The sequence below is a fragment of the Oncorhynchus nerka genome, linkage group LG10, assembly GCF_034236695.1.
Source record: "Oncorhynchus nerka isolate Pitt River linkage group LG10, Oner_Uvic_2.0, whole genome shotgun sequence".
Lineage (NCBI taxonomy): Eukaryota > Metazoa > Chordata > Actinopteri > Salmoniformes > Salmonidae > Oncorhynchus > Oncorhynchus nerka.
Window position 1 is genome coordinate 37,282,413 of NC_088405.1, and position 23,100 is coordinate 37,305,512.

Genomic DNA, 23,100 nt, shown 5'->3' on the forward strand with positions numbered 1-23,100 from the left:
AAACGTTACATTAAAAAAATAACACCAACAAAAATGTGCTACATTGTGCCCTTATGAATACAACTCAGGCAAGGGCTCCACCCAGACCAATATTAAAGCCATTTGTCCTGAGTGCATCCTGAAATACCCTCTCTTAAGGTCATACTGCATCTCCACACTCAAGAGTCGGCAGAGCTGCAGCACTCAGAAAACAGATCAGCATTAACAGTCTCCATTCAGACCACAGAAAGCATAGTCAGGTCACGGGCTAAGAGAGTATGATTACCACCATCTTCTTATTCATCATCATTGCACTGCATGGCGACATTGAGAGAGCTCGAAGTCTGTCTGCTGTTTTGTTTGTTCGCAATATAATCAAGCTATTGAATTGATCATAAACATCGTTATCATCAATCTGTCCTCTAACGTCTTCCTTCGCTCCCACTGAATCAACAAACCATTTGGCGGGAAGAAGTCCTGGTAAAGTATTGGCCCATGCTGCAGGGTTAAAATGCCATGTTATCCTCTTCACAGAACACTAGGGCTGTCACCGACTAAAAATCGATTGGTTGAAATGTAAAAAATAATTTTTCCATATATAGACCCACCTTGTTAGAATAGAATGAACTACACTGCTCAAAAAAATAAAGGGAACACTAAAATAACACATCCTAGATCTGAATGAATGAAATATTCTTATTAACTACTTTTTTCTTTACATTCGTTGAATGTGCTGACAACAAAATCACACAAAAATAATTAATGGAAATCAAATTTATCAACCTATGGAGGTCTGGATTTGGAGTCACACTCAAAGTTCAAGTGGTAAACCACACTACAGGCTGATCCAACTTTGATGTAATGTCCTTAAAACAAGTCCAAATGAGGCTCAGTAGTGTGTGTGGCCTCCACGTGCCTGTATGACCTCCCTACAACGCCTGGGCATGCTCCTGATGAGGTGGCGGATGGTCTCCCGAGGGATCTCCTCCCAGACCTGGACTAAAGCATCCGTCAACTCCTGGACAGTCTGTGGTGCAACGTGGCGTTGGTGGATGGAGCGAGACATGATGTCCCAGATGTGCTCAATTGGATTCAGGTCTGGGGAACGGGCGGGCCAGTCCATAGCATCAATGCCTTCCTCTTGCAGGAACTGCTGACACTCCAGCCACATGTGGTCTAGCATTGTCTTGCATTAGGAGGAACCTAGGGCCAACCACACCAGCATATGCTCTCACAAGGGGTCTGAGGATCTCATCTCGGTACCTAATGGCAGTCAGGCTACCTCTGGCGAGCACATGGAGGGCTGTGCGGCCCCCCAAAGAAATGTCACCCCACACCATGACTGAACCACAGCCAAACCTGTCATGCTGGAGGATGTTGCAGGCAAAATAACGTTCTCCACTGCGTCTCCAGACTCTGTCACGTCTGTCACGTGCTCAGTGTGAACCTGCTTTACATTTACATTTAAGTCATTTAGCAGACGCTCTAAGAGCACAGGGCGCCAGTGGCGAATTTGCCAATCTTGGTGTTCTCTGGCAAATGCCAAACGTCCTGCACGGTGTTGGGCTGTAAGCACAACTCCCACCTGTGGACGTCGGGCCATCATACCACCCTCATGGAGTCTGCTCAAACGGTCAGAAACAGACACATGCTCCTTTGTGGCCTGCTGGAGGTCATTTTGCAGGGCTCTGGCAGTGCTCCTCCTGCTCCTCCTTGCACAAAGGCGGACGTAGCGGTCCTGCTGCTGGGTTGTTGCCCTCCTACGGCCTCCTCCACGTCTCCTGATGTACTGGCCCGTCTCCTGGTAGCGCCTCCATGCTCTGGACCCTACGCTGACAGACACAGCAAACCTTGTGTGGGTTGTAGACTCAGTCTCATGCTACCACTAGAGTGAAAGCACCGCCAGCATTCAAAAGTGACCAAAACATCAGCCAGGAAGCATAAGAACTGAGAAGTGGTCTGTGGTTATCACCTGCAGAACCACTCCTTTATTGAGGGTGTCTTGCTAATTCCCTATAATTTCCACCTGTTGTCTATTCCATTTGCACAACAGCATGTGAAATGTATTGTCAGTGTTGCTTCCTAAGAGGACAGTTTGATTTCACAGAAGTGTGATTGACTTGGAGTTACATTGTGTTGTTTAAGTGTTCCCTTAATTTTTTTTAGCAGTGTATATCTAAGCTACTGAGCTTGTCTGATGCTTTGAACACTGCGACAGAAGATAAAATGAAGACACAAATGACTAAAAAAGGAGCAAGAGATCAAAATAGCATAACCAGCAGAAAAATAAACTGTTCCAGACCCTCCTCCCGTTGCAGCTGGTCTTGGCAGATTCTGCCATTACGCTCCTCAAGTTGCCAGTAATAGGCTACACCAGTGGCCGGCAACCTTTCAATTTAGAGTGCCAAGTTATTGTACCATTTATACTGATCTGCATGCCAGTTATGGTTTTCATGTGCACATTTTCGTGGAACAGCTAAATATCTCAAAATCAATGCCATGTGGTTAATCAAAATTATATCTAAATGAAAATTATACAAATCTAAAAAGTAACTTCTAATGCCAATACGTAAAAATGTACTACATAAACCAACAAACAAATTACATTGCAGCCTACAGATAGGATATATTTTTTAAATCAGGATATTTTCTACATATCACATTGGCTATTCATGGCCTATCTGCAAGGAACTTGAAACATTGTATCAACTATTAATTTGGTCCATCCCATTTTGGGCCTTAATAGTTTCCTGTGCCTGTGAGCTCCTGACAAACAGACACAGCTGTAGAATATTTGCCAAAGGATAAGAAGTAATCAGGTAGGCCTATTTCATGACATTTCTTTTCCCATTTCATGCTGAGTGGTTATCGAAAGGGAGAGAGCTGAAATGTTTCTTCAAATAGGCTACGTTGAAGAACTATTGTCATTCTCAATGGATGTAAAAACAGATGTTTCCAGCGCTGCAGGAGCTGTGTTTACTTTGCTTTGTTCCAGAACAATGTGGACTGTGCTGACTTTCAATGTAACAACTGCTTGCTTGCAGAGGACTAAAGGGGCTACTCTTAGCAAGCAGGTAGCAAACCTACACAGAGCCGGATGCTGCTCTGGTGGAAGTGTCGCCACCGTGTCGTTTCTCCACAACGTCACTCGCTGTGGAAGTCGAAGAAAGTGTCCTCTGGCAACGGGGGTCTCCTTGAAGATGTTAAGCCCGGACCGGACACAGACCAGAAATTACTTTGCCGGCCTGGATCCAGAGGTTCCGGCGCCTTCTTCATTAGGGGCTTCCCATTCGAGATCGGATCCGGAGGTACCGGCGTCTTCGTCCTCTGTTCTGTCTCCCTCTCTGATGGGTTCTCCCACAGGTTCAGATTCTCGGAGCTCCCACCCTCAGACTGCGAAACTGCCTGCGAGACCGGCCCATTCAACCTCACCAGCTGTCATTATCAGCATCTCTATGGTGAGAAACAACATGTTCCCGTTGCAAAAACCCTGTGCTATCCAGGAGCACGAGTGCAGGACATCATAAGGCTGCTTCCAACCATTCTACAACAGATGCTGGGAGCTGACACTGTCGTAGTCCATGTGGGGTCAAATGACATCAGGAGGGCTAGCTCAGAAAATCAGAAAATAACAGATTTTAGCATTAAAAGAATACAAAAAACTGCCAATAATTTTAGGTCCAGTACCATAGTTGGGCCGCAGGTGTGAAAGATTCAGCAGGTTACTGCATTACACGTGGCTAAAAGATTATTGTAGCTCTGCTGGAATAACTTTTATAGATAACTTTGACACCTTCTGGAAAATACGATACTCTACAGGAATGACAGAGTCCATCCAAATCCTCTTGGCTCCTGGAATAATGTCCACGCATTTCAAGGCTGCATTGAAACAATGACTTGAAACAGCTCACCCTGCACTATCAGCTCCAATAGAAATAACATAAGCAAGTCTACTTATGAGAACCTTCCCAGTAAAGCATTAAAAACAATCAAGCAAACCAGAAAAATGCTACAAAATAGCCCATATTAACATATGCAGCCTGAGGAACAAGGTCTATGAGGTCAAAAACTTGCTTGTAACAGATGACATTCAGATCTCTGAAATGCACTTAGATAATACCTTTGATGATACAGAGGTAGCAAAACATGGTTATAACATCTACTGAAAAGACAAATGCCAAATGGGGCGGTGTTGTGGTCTATATTCAAAACCACATTTTAGTAAAGCTTAGAGACGATCTCATGTTAAATACTATTGAAGTAATATGACTTCAGGTTCATCTTCCTCACCTAAAGCCCATTCTGGTGAGAAGCTGCTATAGACCACCAAGTGCTAACAATAATGAATGATGAATGATGGTAAAAAGCTTTGGAGCACCTAAAATTACATTTTGGGAAAAAGCCAAACTCGGCTTTCATTGAATCAGATGGCTCATTCATCACAAAACCCACTGATATTGACAAATACTTGAATTACTTTTTCATTGTCAAGATAAGCAAACTTAGGTATGACATGCCAGCGACAAACGCTGACATCATACATCCAACTATATCTGACCAAATTATGAAAGACAAGAATTGCACTTTTGAATTCCGTAAAGTAAAGTGTGGAAATGGTGAAAAAAATGGTTGTCTATCAACAATGACAAGCCACCGGGGTCTGACAATCTGGATGGAAAATGACTGAGGATAATAGCGGACGATATTGCCACATTTTCAATTTAAGCCTACTAGAAAATGTGTGCCCTCAGACCTGGAGGGAAGCTAAAGTCATTCTGCCACCCAAGAATAGTAAAGCCCCCTTTACTGGCTCATTTAGCCGACCAATCAGCCTGTTACCAACCCTTCGTAAACTTCTGAAAAAAATGGTGTTTGACCAGATAGCATTGTATTTCACAGTAAACAAATCGACAACAGACTTTCAGCACACTTATAGGGAAGGACACTCAACAAGCACTGCACTTACACAGATGACTGATGATTGGCTGAGAGAAAGTGATGACAAAATGATTGTGGGGGCTGTCTTGTTAGACTTCAGTGGAGCTTTTGACATTATCAGTCTGCTGCTGGAAAAATGTTTGTGTTATGGCTTTACACCCCCTGTTATAATGTGGATGAAGAGTTACTTGTCTAACAGAAAACAGAGGGTGTTCTTTAATGGAAGCCTCTCCAATATAATCTAGGTAGAATCAGGAATTCCCCAGGGTAGCTGTTTAGGCTTGGAGTAAAGCCAGTGAGTCTATGTATGCGGATGACTCCACACGTCAGCTACTACAGCAACTGAAATGACTGCAACACTTAAAGAGCTGCAGTTCGTTTCAGAATGGGTAGCATGGAATAAGTTAGTCAGAAATATTTCCAAAATTAAAGGCATTGAAATTTGGGACAAATCATTCACTAAACCCTAAACCTCAACTACATCTCGTGATGAATAATGTGGAAATTGAGCAAGTTGAGGTGACTGTCATGGTCAAAACATATTGATACAACCGTAGCTAAGATGGGGAGAAGTCTGTCCATAATAAAGCATTACTCTGCCTTCTTAACAACACTATCAACAAGGCGGGTCCTACAGGCCCTAGTTTTGTCACACCTAGACTACTGTTCTGTAGGGTGGTCAGGTGCTACAAAGAGGGACTTCACAGTTGGCTCAGAACAGGGTAGCAAGGCAAGCCCTTAAAAAGTACACAGAGAAATAACATGCATGTCAATCTCTCATGGCTCAAAGTGGAAGAGAAATTGACTTCATCACTACTTGTTTTTGTAAGAGGTGTTGACAAGCTGAATGTACCGAGCTGTCTGTTTAAAATACTTGCACACAGTTCAGACACCCATGCATACCCCACAAGACATGCCAGAGGTTTTGTCACAGTCCAGAAGAGACTATGGGAGGCGCACAGTACTACATATGACTCCATGGAACTCTATTCCACATCAGGTAACTGATGCAAGCAGTAGAATGAAAACATTTTTAATTTTTTTTTTTTAAAGAAGTCATTTTTAAGGTAAAAATACACCTTATGAAACAGGGGGGACTGAAGAGAGACACACAGAGAGACACACAAATGTACAGACACATGCATACATTGGGATATTGTTGTGTGGTGGTATTAAACATTTCGTATTTTAGATATGTAGATATGTAGTGGTGTAATAATGTTATGATGTACTGTTTGATCTTTTGTTTTATATGTAATGTAAGTGCTTTAATATGTCATGTAATTAGCTGCTGCTGCAGAGGCAGCAGCTAATGGGGATCCCTAATTAACACAAAAATACAAACCAAACAATCGACCAGTCGACTACATGGGGTCAGTCCTACAGAGCACACAGGAAAACACTTGAGATCTATTTAGAGACCACAGGGAGAGAGGGATGGAGCGGAGGAAATGGAACAGAGAAACAAGAACAAGACGGGGGCGAGAAGAGTATAGGATATTCATAGAGTATGTGTAGCAGCCTTCAGTCTTCAGATTGGAGGAGGTTGCAGGGGGCTTTGGGTTGGATGTGAGGAGAGGACATTACACCATAGTTGCATTTTGTTACTCTCCCCGAAGTGAAAAGTAGGCAGAGGGCTGAATCATGCATCGTTACACAAGCTGTCCACACACACAAATAATTATGGAGTAAATTAAAAGTATGGTGCAAAGAAACGGGAAGAATGAAAACCCTAAAAAGTATACTTTCTGGCATATTTGGATTCCTAACGAGAAGTGATGATGGCAGATACAAACTTCAGATGTGGGGGTTCAGAGAGGAAATGGAGGCTGGCCTAGTTCTCTGTCCAGTTCTTGGTTGGGGCTGCGGCAGGACACGTTGAGTTCTGGCCCAGATACACCTAACTTCTGTGAGCCTTAATAGATATCTAGGACACAGTGCTCCATCCACTATACTGTTCATGCATTCACACAAAGACACACACACACAAACATATAATGCACATACATGCATACTAATGCCACACACACACGCTGCCCCTACCTATATTTACCCCTACCTATATGTAAATACTGTAGCTACCTCAATTACCTCGTACCCCTGCACATCAACTCGGAACTGGTACTCCCTGTACATAGCCTGTTATTTTTACTCATTCCACAGTGTATTTATTCCTTCCTTTTGATGGCGTCACATTTCAGGGCCGATTCATGGGTTCAGTGAGCAGTATTTCATCAATGAACCAAGCGTGCTGCCACTGTGAGAGTGACACCACTCCCTCTGGCATCATGAGTGAGGCCCACAGCTCTACAGAGGCGTGGTGTAGTGAAGGGAGCTCTTATCATATCAAGGGGAATGTCCTAAGCCCAACAGGCTGCATGTCCGCTAACTCCAACACATTGGTTGGTTGTTTTAATATTATCACATCTCAAAAAGTCTGGAACCATATTAAAGGGATAGTGTGAGATTTTGCCAATTCAACTCTTTTTCTACTTACCCAGAGTCAAATGAACTCATGGATACCAGCATGCTAGCTGTTCCAGTAGACTTCCAATCATTGTGCTAACGCTAGTTACCAATGGCTCTTCAACTTCCTTCAAACTGCACACAGAGACATAGAAATGGTATCCATTGGTTAATCTGATGCTGGGTAAGTAGAAAAGGGCTTAATTGACAAAACCTTGCCCTATCCCTTTAATGATATGCCAATCAAAATGACATTAATTCAATAGAGCAATCAATATGCAAAGTGAGGTAGACAGGCAACTAGCCTGAGAATAAAGCACTACACAGTAACCTCCCCTGGCCTCATTCTCTTACTGTTCTGGTTGTACTGCTGGACACAAAATACAATCTCTGCCTGTCCCTGACCTCCAAAGAGTCACATGAATAAATTAACACTCTAAACCTCTCCAAGGCATGTCTTATTCCTGTTATATAACACTAGTCAAGTCCAGTCACATGGTGTAGAACTTCCCTAGCACAATATGAGGCTTGTTTAAGATGATCTGTAAGTGGAGCCCAATTGGTTTCAAGGGGCATCTCTGTGGAATGTCTAAAGCAGAGTGCCCCCCCAAAAAAATGCAGGAACCTGGGCTGCTTTCAGCGCACTCCCCAGGGGATTGAGAAGAAGCTCCAGTACTCTGTTCTGAACAATCAACGCACGCACGCGCACACACATTAATGAAAACAGCTGGTCTGAAAAACAGAGCCTGGAATTACACATACTGTAAATTAAACAAAATTACATGATTTTGTAAAACATCTTCATTGATTTTGTGGTTCAAAATCTACATCTTTATCCTTTTTCTTCTATTTAAAACTGTATCGTTCTCGCTTGCTTTCTCATGGACATGTGAATATGCACTTTGAATTTCAGACAGGCTACTAGGCTTGGGTGGTTTATCAGGGTATTTTGAAACATTTTCAATGTTACCGTCATTTGAATATTTGTTATATACCTGCAGTCAACTCGTGCACTTGGTTAATAGATCAATTCTTCATTTCACCTTTTGCATATTTTTTTTACCATTATGGAGATATTCCCCAAAGCAGTTGATTGTAAACAAACATACCATGTGACTGGCTCAAAGAGCATATGTCGGAAACGGAAGCGTCGCAAAGTGACGATCCACTGTTGTGCAGCGCAAACGAGATGAAATTCACTACTAATGTTTGCCAGCTAAATATCATAACTAGAAAAGTTTAACTACCTAAAATGTGGCAAATAAATGTTCTCCAGCTCAGGGATCCAGCTATGCATTTGGTTTGCTAACTTGCTAGCTAAGTAGCCATCTTGCAAGCTTCTCAGTTACAACAGAGAATAAATCAAATCCCCTCCTGGATTATAATATTTGTTTTGTGCGTGCAGCAAACTGTGTGGCTTTTTTAGATATTTGTGTCACTTTATGAGATGGGTTGTCTGTCCTTGTAATCAGGTTGTGTTCGCCTACACTTTGCTGGTAATCATTAAGCTAGCATCCACTATAGGAATTCACTTGTACTTTGTTAGCATTCATTATTTAATTAGAAAGAAATAGCACCCCGTGTGTGCACTACCGGTAATACTGTATGCCCTGGTATGGTACAGCAAAGGTATGAAAATCAGAATACTGCCCAAACCTACAGGCTACCATTGGGAATAGTCAAGAGCTGTGTTCCTTTCTCTCACACTCAGATATAAAGTGGGGTCTGAAATTATTGACACCCTTGATAGGGTTGTAGAGTCACAAGCTTGATGTACTCATTGCGAGCTAGGAATATGGGACCAAATACTAAACTTTGGACTACTTTATTTATAAAGTATCTTTGGGGTGTCAATCATTTTGACCCCTAAATTTAAAAAATATATTACTTGTTAAACAAAATCTATAAGAAATTGTATTCATATAAAATAATATAATTCCCCAATTTTTGGGAGCATAGAATATAGCTCTGTATTTAATCTATTTTGTGCAGTAATTATTACTAATCTTGATCAAGTTTATCAATAATTTCTGACCCTACTGTATATTGTTGACTGTAAACTAAGGGGGCTATAAGCTATGTTAAATAATATGTTTTGGAGGTACGTCCAACCGGCCTCACAACCACGTGCAACCCAGGACCTCATCATCTGGCTTCTTCACCTGCGGGATTGTCTGAGACCAACCACCCAGACAGATAATGAAACTGAGGAGTATTTCTGTCTGTAATAAAGCCCTTTGTGGGGAAAAACAAATTCTGATTGGCTGAGCTTTACAACCCCACCCATGGCTGCGCCCCAGCCCATTTATGTGAAATCCATAGACTAGGGCCCAATGAATTTATTTCAATTGACTGATTTTCTTATATGAACTGTAACTCAGTAAAATGTTGAAATTGTTGGATTTACATACACTGTGGGAAGGAGGTTGTTGGCCAAGATCTCACGATACATGGCCCCATCCATCCTCCCCTTAATACGGTGCAGTCGTTCTGTCCCCTTTGCAGAAAAGCATCCCCAAAGAATTATGTTTCCACCTCCATGCTTCAGGGTTGGGATGGTGTTCTTGGGGTTGTACTCATCCTTCTTCCTCCAAACACGGCAAGTGGAGTTTAGACCAAAAATCTCTATTTTTGTCTCATCAGTCCACATGACCTTCTCCCATTCCTCCTCTAGATCATCCAGATGGTCATTGGCAAACTTCAGACGGGCCTGGACATGCGCTGGCTTGAGCAGGGGGACCTTGCGTGCGCTGCAGGATTTTAATCCATGACGGCGTAGTGTGTTACTAATGGTTTTCTTTGAGACTGTGGTCCCAGCTCTCTTCAGGTCATTGACCAGGTCCTGCCATGTAGTTCTGAGCTGATCCCTCACCTTCCTCATGATCATTGATGCCCCACGAGGTGAGATCTTGCATGGAGCCCAAGACCGAGGGTGATTGACCGTCATCTTGAACTTCTCCCATTTTCTAATAATTGCGCCAACAGTTGTTGCCTTCTCACCAAGCTGCTTGCCTATTGTCCTGTAGCCCATCCCAGCCTTGTGCAGGTCTACAATTTTATCCCTGATGTCCTTACACCCTCTCTGGTCTTGGCCATTGTGGAGAGGTTGGAGTCTGTTTGATTGAGTGTGTGGACAGGTGTCTTTATACAGGTAACGAGTTCAAACAGGTGCAGTTAATACAGGTAATGAGTGGAGACCAGGAGGGCTTCTTAAAGAAAAACTAACAGGTCTGCGAGAGCCGGAATTCTTACTGGTTGGTAGGTGATCAAATACTTATGTCATGCAATAAAATGCAAATTAATTACTTAAAAATCATGTGATTTTCTGGATTTTTGTTTTAGATTCCGTCTCTCACAGTTGAAGTGTACCTATGATAAAAATTACAGACCTCTAAATGCTTTGTAAGTAGGAAAAACTGCAAAATCGGCAGTGTGTCAAATACTTGTTCTCCCCACTGTACATGCATACATGCAATATAATATTGCCTTTGTCTCTCAATCTAAATGACAATTATTCAAATCTAAAAGATAAAATTCAACCAGAGAGCTCCCTGAGAGCATGGGAAAATGGCCACACTTGACCTTTGCACTTCAATCATACCCACAGTGAATAGCTAGGCCTGCTACGCGATGAAACCACACACTATTGCAAATATTTTGATATTACTGGCCGCAATTGATATGGTGAAAACAATGTGTGGGGAAGCAGAGGCATGTGAACTCACATCAATACCTTTGTCATATAACACTGTTAAAACCGCCATAAATGCGATTGTTAGCAATCAAGAGGAAACTGACTGAACGACTCAAACTCTCCAGCTTCTGCTCTCCAAATGGACTTCAGCTGTGAGGGCCGAGATGCCCATGCACTGACTTTTGTTCTCTATACATGTCGGGGGATGGTAATTACGAAGACATTCTTCCATCTCACGATTTCCGAGCACGAAACAGCATAGGGATGTTCAGTGGGCTGCAATATTGGCGAAAAACAGATTCCATGGGATCGAATGGTGGGAATTTGTACAGATGACACTCCATCTATGGTGGGACGGCGGGCATGCCTCTGCATTAGTTATGAATGTGTATCCCTCTGCAATATGGACCCATTGAATGATACACCAAGAGCAACAGGTTACAAGAGCGGAGCACTTTGGAACAGTGGTGTGTATTCATGGATGCCAAGGGAAGCCAGGCTTCCTCATAAAATTAACAAAGAAAAATGATTTAAACTCATTATTTATCTTTCGTCTCGTTGAGTTTCATACATTTCCTTCAATTCGCAGGAGGCTGAATGTATCTCACTGGAGAAAGCATCTGAGCGAATGAAACAGCGCCTCTCTGTCTCAGTATGTGTAGCGTATCCATCTGATGCTGTTTGGTCAAAAAGAGTATGGCATTGTTGCTGCCCGTAGCGTTGAACGCATTGGAAGCCAGCGAGCATTTGGCATCCCTTGATAAAAAATTATAGCCAATCAGCGAGTGAGCTCAGCTGTGAAATGGTCCTGCAGCACCCAAAAAAACATTTAAGGGAAGCCAGTTTGGATTTAACTTCAGACCAACCACATCAGATGCCAAACGTCACTGAAGAAAAAAAAATACTTCAATTGTTGCATCTCATTTTGCTGTTGTCCTTTGGGAGAAATTGGAATGCTGACTGCGAGCCAGGCCTAATCTCCCACCATCAGTGCCCAACCTCACTAATACCGGTGGCTAAATGGAAGCAAGTCCCAGCAGCAATATTCCAACATCTAGTGGAAAGCCTTCCCAGAAAAGTGTAGGCTGTTATAGCACCAAAGGGGGACCAACTCCATATTAAGGTCCATGATTTTGGAATGAGATGTTCGATGAGGTGTCCACATACACTACATGACCAAAAGTATCTAACTAAGTGGTTAGCTTCTTCAAAAAAATCAAGCATTTTCTTGGTAACAGCAGAGAATCCCCTCCTGGATCAATAGCCTTGCTGGTTAATATTAGATTTTTGAGTGCATCAAACTGTGAGTAGCATTTTTAGTTACTTGTATAGTTTAGGTCAGAAACTGTACTAAATGTTCGCAACGCACTCGTTAGCATTTAGCAATCTGGATACCGCCCAACCCGAAGTTGTGGTTAATTAATTAATTCTCCATACTGGTCAATGATTAATAACAGCAATTCTGACAACCAAGAATCATACGTTGTGCCCCTGGCCTGAAAGTATGGAAGTTCAACATGTAGCTAGATGTAGTAGGCGAATGTTAACTAGCTGGCCTGGCGCATCATTGCCCATGAAAGGAAGTTAGGCTTGTTCAAATGCTCGCTAGCCTAGGACTAGAGGTCGACCGATTATGATTGTTCAACGTAGATACCGATACCGATTATTGGAGGACCAAACAAAGCTGACAATATATATATATACATTTTTAAATAGGCAGATTTTTAAAAAATGTATTTGTAATAATGACAATTACAACAATACTGAATGAACACATTAACTTAAATGTAATACATCAATAAAATCAATTTAGCCTCAAATAAATAGTGAAACATGTTCAATTTGGTTTAAATGCAAAAACATTGTTAGAGAAGAAAGTAAAAGTGCAATATGTGCTATGTAAGAAAGCTAACGTTTAAAATTCGTTGCTCAGAACATATGAAAGCTGGTGGTTCCTTTTAACATGAGTCTTCAATATTCCCAGGTAAGAAGTTTTAGGTTGTAGTTATTATAGGAATTATAGGACTATTTCTCTCTATGCCATTTGTATTTCATTAACCTTGACTATTGGATGTTCTTATAGGCACTTTAATATTGCCAGTATAACAGTATAGCTTCCGTCCCTCTCCTCGCCCCTACCTGGGCTCAAACCAGGAACACAACGACAACAGCCACCCTCGAAGCAGCGTTAGCCATGCAGAGCAAACAAAACAACCACTCCAAGTCGCGAGTGACGTTGGAAACGCTATTAGCATGCACCCCACTAACTTTGTTACACACAATATATTTTGTGCACAGAACAGATGTTGCTGTGTTTTTTAATGAAACAAATGTGTGGTTGAATTTACTCTGCCACCGTGTCTTCTTATTGTCTCAGAATTAGGCCTACAGTGGCTTGCGAAAGTATCAACCCCCCTGGATTTTTACCTATTTTGTTGCCTTACAACTTGGATTTAAAATAGATTTTGGGGGGTTTGTATCATGCAGTAAACGCATTCACGGGTCACTAAGGAGGTGTCTTGGTTCCTATGTGACAGCAGAGATGAGGTGCGTAATGTCGACCACTCCCCCTGACTGAGAAAATCTGACACGACATGAGTCAAGCACACTTATCTCATTAGTGCTGCTGAGATAAGAGACATGACAGACTAATTTGCAATTGACCGTCATAGATCCACATGAAACGTATGTGATGGTGAGTTGAGAAGACAATCAGAAATACTGTTAGAATGTTTTTCAATTAACTGCCATAGCTCCAAATAAAAAAATAGTTAACATTGGCTGTTAATTACACCCCCCCCCATTTCACAACAACTACCTTACACAAGTTTAAAGGAATGAATAAGAATATGTACATATAAATATATGAATGAGCGACGGCCGAACGACATAGAAAATATGCAGTAGATAGTACAGAGTACAGTATATACATATGAGTAGAGTAATGTAGGGTATGTAAACATTATATAAAGTGGCATTGTTTAAAGTGATACATTTATTACATCAATTTTTAATTATTAAAGTGGCTAGAGATTTGAGTCAGTATGTTGGCAGCAGGCACTCAAAGTTAGTGATGGCTGTTTAACAGTCTGATGGCCTTGAGATTGAAAAACAGCTTCTGTCTCTGTCCCAGCTTTGATGCACCTCCACTGACCTCACCTTCTGGATGATAGCGGGGTGAACAGGCAGTGGCTCGGGTGGTTGTTGTCCTTCATGATCTTTTTGGCCTTCCTATGACATCGGGTGGTGTAGGTATCCTGGAGGCCAGGTTGTTTGCCTCCGGTGATGCGTTGTGCAGACCTCACTACCCTCTGGAGAGCCTTGCGGTTGTGGGTGGAGCAGTTTCCGTACCAGGCGGTGATACAGCCCGACAGGATGCTCTCGATTGTGCATCTGTAGAAGTTTGTGAGTGCTTTTGGTGACAAGCCAAATTTCTTCAACCTTCTTCACCACGCTGTCTGTGTGGGTGGACCATTTCAGTTTGTCCGTGATGTGTATGCCGAGGAACTTCATTCTTACTACCCTCTCCACTACTGTCCCGTCGATGTGGATAGGGGGGTGCTCCCTCTGTGGTTTCCTGAAGTCCACGATCATCTCCTTTGTTTTGTTGACGTTGAGTGTGAGGTTATTTTCCTGACACCACACTCCGAGGGCACTCACCCCCTCCCTGTAGGCCATCTCATCGTTGTTGGTAATGAAGCCTACCAATCGCCGGCGGCGGCAAACTTGTTAATTGAGTTGGAGGCGTGCATGGCCACGCAGTCATGGGTGAACATGGAGTACAGGAGAGGGCTCCGAACGCACCCTTGTGGGGCCCCAGTGTTGAGGATCAGCGGGGTGGAGATGTTGTTTCCTACCCTCACCACCTGGGGGGACTGTCAAAAAGTCCAGGACCCAGTTGCAGAGGGCGGGGTCGAGACCCAGGGTCTCAAGCTTAATGACGAGTTTGGAGGTACTATGGTGTTAAATGCTGAGCTGTAGTCAATGAACAGCATTCTTACATAGGTATTCCTCTTGTCCAGATGGGTTCAGGCAGTGTGTAGTGTGATTGCGTCATCTATGGACCTATTGGGGCGGTAAGAAAAGTTAAGTGGGTCTAGGGTATCAGTTAGGGTGGAGGTGATATGATCCTTGACTAGTCTCTCAAAGCACTTCATGACGGAAGTGAGTGCTATGGGGCGATAGTCATTTAGCTCAGTTAGCTTTCTTGGGAACTTGAACAATGGTGGCCCTCTTGAAGCATGTGGGAACAGCAGACTGGGATAGGGATTGATTGAATATGTCCGTAAACACACCAGCCAGCTGGTCTGTGCATGCTCTGAGGCCACGGCTGGGGATGCCGTCTGGGCCGGCAGCCTTGCGAGGGTAAACACGTTTAAATGTTTTACTCACGTTGGCCGCAGGTTTTGTTAGCGGGCCGTGTCGGTGGCACTGCATTGTCCTCAAAGCGAGCAAAGAAGTTGTTTAGGATTGTCTGTGAGGAAGACATCGGGGTCCGCGACGGGGCTGGTTCTCTTTTTGTAGTCCGTGATTGACTGTAGACCCTGCCACATACCTCTCGTGTCTGAGCCATTGAACTGCAACTCTACTTTGTCTCTATACTGACGCTTAGCTTGTTTGATTGCCTTGGAGGGAATAGCTACACGGTTTGTATTCGGCCATGTTTCCGGTCGCCTTGCCCTGATTAAAAGCAGTGGTTTGCACTTTCAGTTTTGCACGAATGCTGCCATCAATCCACGGTTTCTGGTTGGGGAAGGTTTTAATTGTCGCCTTGGGTACATCATCACCGATGCACTTGGTAATAAACTCACTCACCGAACCATCCCATCGTGCTTCTCCATCTTACTGCTTTTCCCAAAAAATGTGTTTAAAAATGCACACTTTTTCTGGTTTTAGTTTAAATTATATAGGTACAGTAGTAATAATAAAATAAAATTGAACTCTGGGCGAAAAATAAAGTCCATAATCACAGTAAATTGTTATATTAGAAAAAAAATGTATAATAATATAATTAACAAAACTATGGCCGAATGTGCCTACATGAAGAATCTCCTCCCCAATAGGTCCCTTCACCCTCAATAGAGCACCCCCAGTACCTCCACCATCAACTTCCCCCCCACCCATCAACCACAAAGCACAATAATGATTATGGGGGGGGGGGTTCAGAAAGGCTATTTTCTTGCCTGCCGAAATATCCCACCCCACCTTCTATTTTAGGACTGCAAGGCCTGGCACACTTCATAATCATTTTGGTAGCTCATGTTGACCAATCGTGTGTGCCACATAAAGCATTTGACTCTAGCCATAAAATTAAGAAAATTAGTAGGGGGGGAAATTTCATCTGGCAAAAGAAATAGACTTTCCGAACCCCCCTACAAATGTCTTTAATTTTGTGGTTAGAGTCAAATACTTTGTGGCACACACTACTGGTCAACATGAGCTACCAACATTATTCAGAAGTGTGCCAGGCATTCTATACTTTCTATAAAACAAACTTCACATCAGGATAGGCAACCAAAATTAATAATTAATGTAGGCAAGCAATAAACATTTCAGAACAACTACTAGTCGAATAAGACATGGGCGAGATGACGAATTTTGGCAAAGATATTTATTTATGGACTAATACACTTGAAAAAAATAGCCAAACCGAAAACTGCAGACATTAGTGCCTCCCCCACAATCAAACCAACATAAAAATAAAAAAAATCAATGAAACGCAGCCATGAAGAATTGAGTGCATGCGCATTCACGTGATGGGGGGGCTTTTGGCACAACACCGGCACTGCTATCATCCTTATTTTACAACTTCACCAAATCTTTACCAAACTTTAAACTACTGCTCTGACCCATCTATTTATTTTCAACTCTCCACTTCGCAACTTTTCACTTTTATTCATTAACATCAACATTGTCCTTTTGCCTCAGTGAATCGCCGTTAACTTCTTCTGTTCACAAAAGCATCTGGCAATTGGTGTGTTTAGGGAATTGTTTTTTAGCACGCTACTGTTATGCCCTAATATTTAGGTTTAGGCTACGCACTAACGCCATGCAAACATAATTAAAGAAAACCTTAATATAGCCTATAAATATGAATTGCTCAATAATGATACATTTATGGAATGTTAATGCATTGATTTCTCTTTATTCAACCCTTCCTCCTGCCACCCACCCACACAATATGTCATGACCCTAAAATCAGCACATCCCGCAGATATAACCACAGGGACTGCAGGTTATGAGTCAACCGTGCATCACTAACTCACACCATAACCCCCCCCCCCCCCCCACACACACACACAGAGCGACCTTTCTCCTTTCTGTTTTTATCTCAGCACCCAGCTGAGCTGATCTCTTTGAAGACACCTTTAGTCTGAAACTATAGTTTTGTTATGAACACCGTCTCCTGTTTATCACCAGAAGCGAGTACAAGGTTAGGGAATTGTAAATATTGAATACCTTTAGAAAGTGGCATCTTCTGTAAGTACATATATATATAATTTTAACATCACCTTAAAAAGGGTTCTACATAGAACCCAAAACAGGTCTACTTGGAACCAAAAGGGTTTTGCCTGGAACCAAAAGGGTTTATTCAAAGGGTTCTTCTGACGACAGCTGAAGAACCCTTTTAAAGGTTGTATATTTTTTGTTAAGAGTGTAGCCTACTACTACCCAAAAGGGGATAGTTCTAATCAGTCACCCAAAGTCCAAGGGTTGTTTGGGATGTTATTGCCATCCTTTTACAGAACAGTATGTCCAACTTGTGAAGTTGGTGAGGTATTCCTTTCCCACCACGAATCAGATACTACAGTATGAACACCATATATCAGCCAGGGGAAATTAGTCAGTACTAGTAAGAGGCTAAAAGCTGCAGGCACAGGGCTACCGCTCTGTTTAATAGATGGAGAGAAAGAGTAAGAAATTGAGAGTAATGCTGAAGATGAAAGAAAACTGGGACTCTGTATTCCATGCAATCTTTCTCCATGTCTGCCCCGCTGTTTTGTTCTTCAAAGCCTCATGCTCATGGAACGCACATACCCGAGTCACAAACTTGCACATACACTACTACAATAGAGCTCATTACACACACAGTGCATTACTGCAGTGGTAAGGTGAGGCTTTGTCAAAGCAAAGTGCTTCTTTCTCTTGGGACTTACCTTTGCTCATGCTTCAACACTTTCATCCAGCTACTGTTTGCATGACCTTTGTAAAGAAAGGCTTGAGTGTTGCAGTGGGATCCAGCCATATGATGGTCTGTTTATACGACACTAGTTTATACGACACTAGCTCTAAGTAGTTCAGAGAAATAATGCAATGCATAACAGCCATGCAAGGAGTTACACATTCAATCCTATAGGCTCACTCTTATTTCCTCGCTATAAATTTTAAAAAATCTACTAAAATAGCCCTCCGGCAGCTTCTCTTGGACATCAATCTGAATACTTGATTATGGTCGAGACCTTTGTTGGCAAGGAACACTAATATTACTGCCTGATGTAGGCCATGTGCAGTTTTCCAGTTTTCCAAAAAGCCAAGAGATACTGTTTCTTAGAGACCCAGATAGAAAACAAACACAACACTTAGTGGATGCTCTTGACATGAAACCAACTCCGCAACTTCCATACAATCGACTGAATGGCATGTCATCACTACCGTTTTAATGTGTAGAGATCAGATACGGCGATGGATAACGCATTAAAACTCCTACAGCCCCACCGTGACGCTGGCACATTTTGGACTTCTAACCCCTTTTTAACATGGAGTGTTTGAGCTTCAGACTGCTGGGTTGTGGACCCATCGGATTAGTCCATTTCATCTGCACCATTAGTCTGTGTGATTGACGCGGGCAGAGCTAGAGCGACACGAGTGTCGTTAGAAGGTAAGAGATTCTACATAGAAGATCATGGGAAATCCCAGGACATTGTGTCTATAATGCTGTAATAAGCTTACAAAAGTTGCTGTCACAAATTCCAAACAGTTGTCGCTGACAAGTAGGATATTCATGTCCCACTGAGCTAACAATGTCTGTACTTACAGCATTCTTATTATCAGGTTTTTGCTTGGTGGACATTTGTCAATACAACTCACGAATGCAGCTGTATACGTCAAATCCTTTTGTGTTGTACTTGTAACACTGGATGTCCTGAAAATAAAATGGAACACCACTTCCAAGTGAGGCTAAACTGGGACTGACAAAGTCTCTCTCGCTTTCTCTGCAAACACAGTCTTGAATTAATGCCCTCAAAATGTTCACGATGTGAAAGGAATTCTATCAACCGCCCCCTTGCACCACGGCATAACATTCACTTAATGTATGTGCATCTACGCATAATGATAATGGGGAAGGTGATGAACATACACAGCATGCTCATTCTGGGTGAGGTGGAGTGGAGGCAGGGTTGTAACTGAAGTAATTAGGTATTCATGTAACTTGTGATTCAGAAATAAACAGTACGTTATAGAATGCGAAGCAATCACCCTGGCCCATAGAAATAATATAAGACTTGAAAATTGAGAATACATGTCGTTTCCTCCCCATTTTCTCCATGCCAGCCTTGAGCCTCAAGGCCCCTCCATTAATCAAAAGGGGGAAGAAAAAAAACAACAACTTATAACTGCCTCCCTTTTTCCTCTGGAAACAGAGCCTCCTCTATAACTTTGACAAACTGTACATAGCTCCATATGAAAAAGAACACTGACAAAAACAACACAGATGGCACGGTTCATTGCTTCCCATTACACTTTCCATTACTTTTACATAACTTTCACTGACATCTGTTGATTCATTAAAAAGTACCATTTTAACGTTATGGACAAAAAGGTAGCTTCTAAATGGGTAACCCTTGTAGCTAAAGGGCATTTCCATGTAAAGGAGCCATGAGCAACAACGTGTTCGTGGGAGCAAATTGGGTGTCAAATGAAAGCTAAGAGTCCATATTTTGGGAGAAGAAAAGGCATAGGCATAAGTAATGGCATTGATTTCTGGTCAAACAGATGCAAATTGATCTTAGAAAACATCTAGCAGAAAAAGTCTTAAAAAAGGTATTAGAAATACTTCAAAACACAATAATGTTGAAGACCCCTGCAAAATAATATCAACACGTACATTCCGTTTGAGAAATTACTTGAATTAAATTAAGTTAAAGAAATATTTCCTTGTGCCGTAAAATTCTGTTACCAACAACCCATATATCCCTCATGAGGAGGGAGGATAATAAAAGTTCACAGAAGTCAAAAGTAAAGGTAAACCAACCAATTAGTTAAGTTTTTACTGATATACATTTTTGTTTATAACTTAAGTAATCAAACTCCTAATTCTTTTACCAAATCGGTAACAGAATTACCGAATAATCTGTAATGGGATTACTGCAATTGAATTGGCTACAATGGGGAATCATAGTAGTCACAAACCACAGTTGGGTCACCTGCTACTGTCCTCCCTTCCACTGGCATACTGTTATGGTCAGCTCAGAACTCTTTTATTTCTGTCATCTGGTGGTCAAAATGAGTGTGAAAACAGTCTGGACAACCTCTCTCTCTCCAGTTAATGTTACCTCTCATCTCTTTCCACACCCACTGTAACCAGCATCCACACCCACTGAGCACCGACCTGCACCAAACGTCCATGGACATTGAAAAGCAGTTGAAATTTGGTCAGTCCACCATGTCCTTGATTTCAACGTCCACAGACATGGTTTTTTGATTTCAGCATCTATATATATATATATATATATATATATATATATATATACACACACACACGTTGATTTTTACTCCGGGTGGGACCAGCCTTGATTTGGCCCAAACGTACTGTAGACGTCTATGATTGGTGACCAGATCACATCTGAATTAATCATAGACATCTATGTTGTTGTTTTTTACAAGTTTGGACAGCACAGTGAAGAATAGTAGAGTTCAGTACTCTAGTTTGATGTGCTCTTCGCCTACCAAGACACTCTTATCCAAAATAACTTACAGGAGCAATTAAGTGCTTTGCTTTAAGGCACATCAACATATTACCTTTAGGTTACTGTCCCAACGCTCTTAACTGCTAGACTACCGGCGACTTGTCACCTCTACTGTGATGTCCAAACTTGTGAAACATAGACATCTATGGTTTGTTCAGATTTTTGTGAAATGTTCTGTGTAAATTGTTCAAAGTAGTCCTCGTGCATATGGTTTTATAGTTTGTTTAACGTTGAAATCAATGGTTTCTGTTTGGCATACATTTTAAAGTGAAAAATCTGAGTCTCAGCGTGATTCTGTTACCGTAGAATTGCCCCCCGCCTTATCATAGGACCTCAACTCTAACGGACCTCATTTAGTAGGCGCTTCTGTCATTTTACAAAACTCGTTGGCAGCATTAGTATTTTAGCTCATTAAGGGGTATTGATGATTCAAAGCAAGGTATATTTGGTTAAGCTCCAATGGGCTTACTCTCCTTTACACTAACAGCCATAAATTAGCCTTACTTTCATGCGTGCCACTGTTCTTGTCTTAATTATTCAATTATTGTTATTATTCAGTCCTGTGTAGTTCAGTTGGTGTAGCATGGCGTGTGCAATGCCAGGGTTGTGGGTTCAATTCCCATGAGGGATCAGTATGAAAACTGCACTCACTAAGTCACTCTGGATAAGAGTGTCTGCTAAATTACTAAAAATAACAACTTCACATGCTTATATTTCTTTGCATTCAGCCAACACTATCTTATTTTTTTACAGAGAATGACAGGGGAAATGTTCCTTCTGGAAAGGCTGAAGAATAACAAGAAAACAATGAGACTTCTGCATTGTATGTAATCCCCATAAGTAATGATAATGGCTTTAGACACTAACCACTTGATTGATCGACAGAATAAATAGATTGCAACCAATATTTCAGTGTCATCTTTCTGGAACAGTTGTTTTCTTGTCATAAAGAACAACAAACATTACATTGGCATAGTTTGGCAGAGACAAGTGTGAAATATGATGTTAGTTGCTAGACTATGTATGCCCTACATTTTACATTTTGTTTCAGTGTCCAATCTAAAGTTTAACACCCCACCCCCGACCTCTCCTTTCATATCTAGGCTGCAAGCAAGACCTTGCTTGAGGAGGATATCATTTGAGAAATATTTCCTCCAAAATTCTCGAGGTGGAACGAGTTTAGCCTAGAATGCCCATCGTCACCGATTGTACAAGCAGTAGGCAACACATGGATGGAATTGCTTAATCCAATGAATGTAGCCTTCAGAAGGCTACACTGTAACTTTGACTCACGTGCAATTTGAGTGGCGCTACAACGTTGCACTGTAGTTCACCATGAACTCAAACGAATAGCAAGCAATGCTTTGTGTTTTCTTACCATCTTCCTTTTCATCGTAGACCGGTCTCTTAGAAGAACTATTCGCGCCCATCCTCTTCTTCCACTTGCCCCAGTGAAACATTGATGCGCGAGCTCAGATAGCATTCCTCGCTCGTTAAAAAAAACTACAGCTGTGTGTTGGACACGTTGAAAAAATGCATCGCTCCCTCTGTTATTGTTTCAAAAAATATATGTTTTTTTTAAATCTCATTTACGCACTGCGACTTTGCCTCACTAAAACAACAAAGACGATAGATTAGATCGAATAGTGAGCCTCAATACTGTTTTAAAAAGAAAAACAATCGGCTTTCCTATTTTTCTCTTCCCGTCCTCAACTGACTTATGTTCGCAGAGCCGTGTGTGACAGTTCTCTAGTCGACGTTTGAGTCTCACTGTCATGCATGTGAAGAACCCAGCCTCTCTGCAGCTCTCGTTCTAGCGGTTAGACCTTTAAAAACATTTTTCAATATTATAGGAAGTGCTGCTGTATATTCTCTAACTGGATACGGTCATTGCGAAAATGCGAATCTAATTAGGAAAAGGGTGGCGCCAGATCATTGAAAATGGGGTTAACACTTTACTTCCCTGACCTTAGAATAGGCTACATCATTAACAGATGTGAGATTCCACTTCATGCTTCTTCATGCCATACAGTGTGAATGGGATATGTCTAGATT

At 41.9% G+C, this 23,100-nt stretch overlaps 1 protein-coding gene across 1 annotated transcript in view; it reads right to left on the minus strand.

Annotated features, from left to right (window-relative positions):
• LOC115135261 (serine/threonine-protein kinase 32C-like) overlaps positions 1–22,927 on the minus strand; it is a 155,147-nt gene extending 132,220 nt beyond the window's left edge. Inside the window, exon 1 of the mRNA XM_029669749.2 lies at positions 22,424–22,927. Coding sequence (XP_029525609.1) covers positions 22,424–22,505 — 82 coding nt within the window. The 5' untranslated portion in view covers positions 22,506–22,927. The remainder of the gene's footprint in view (positions 1–22,423) is intronic.
• Between the last annotated feature and the right edge of the window lie 173 nt (positions 22,928–23,100).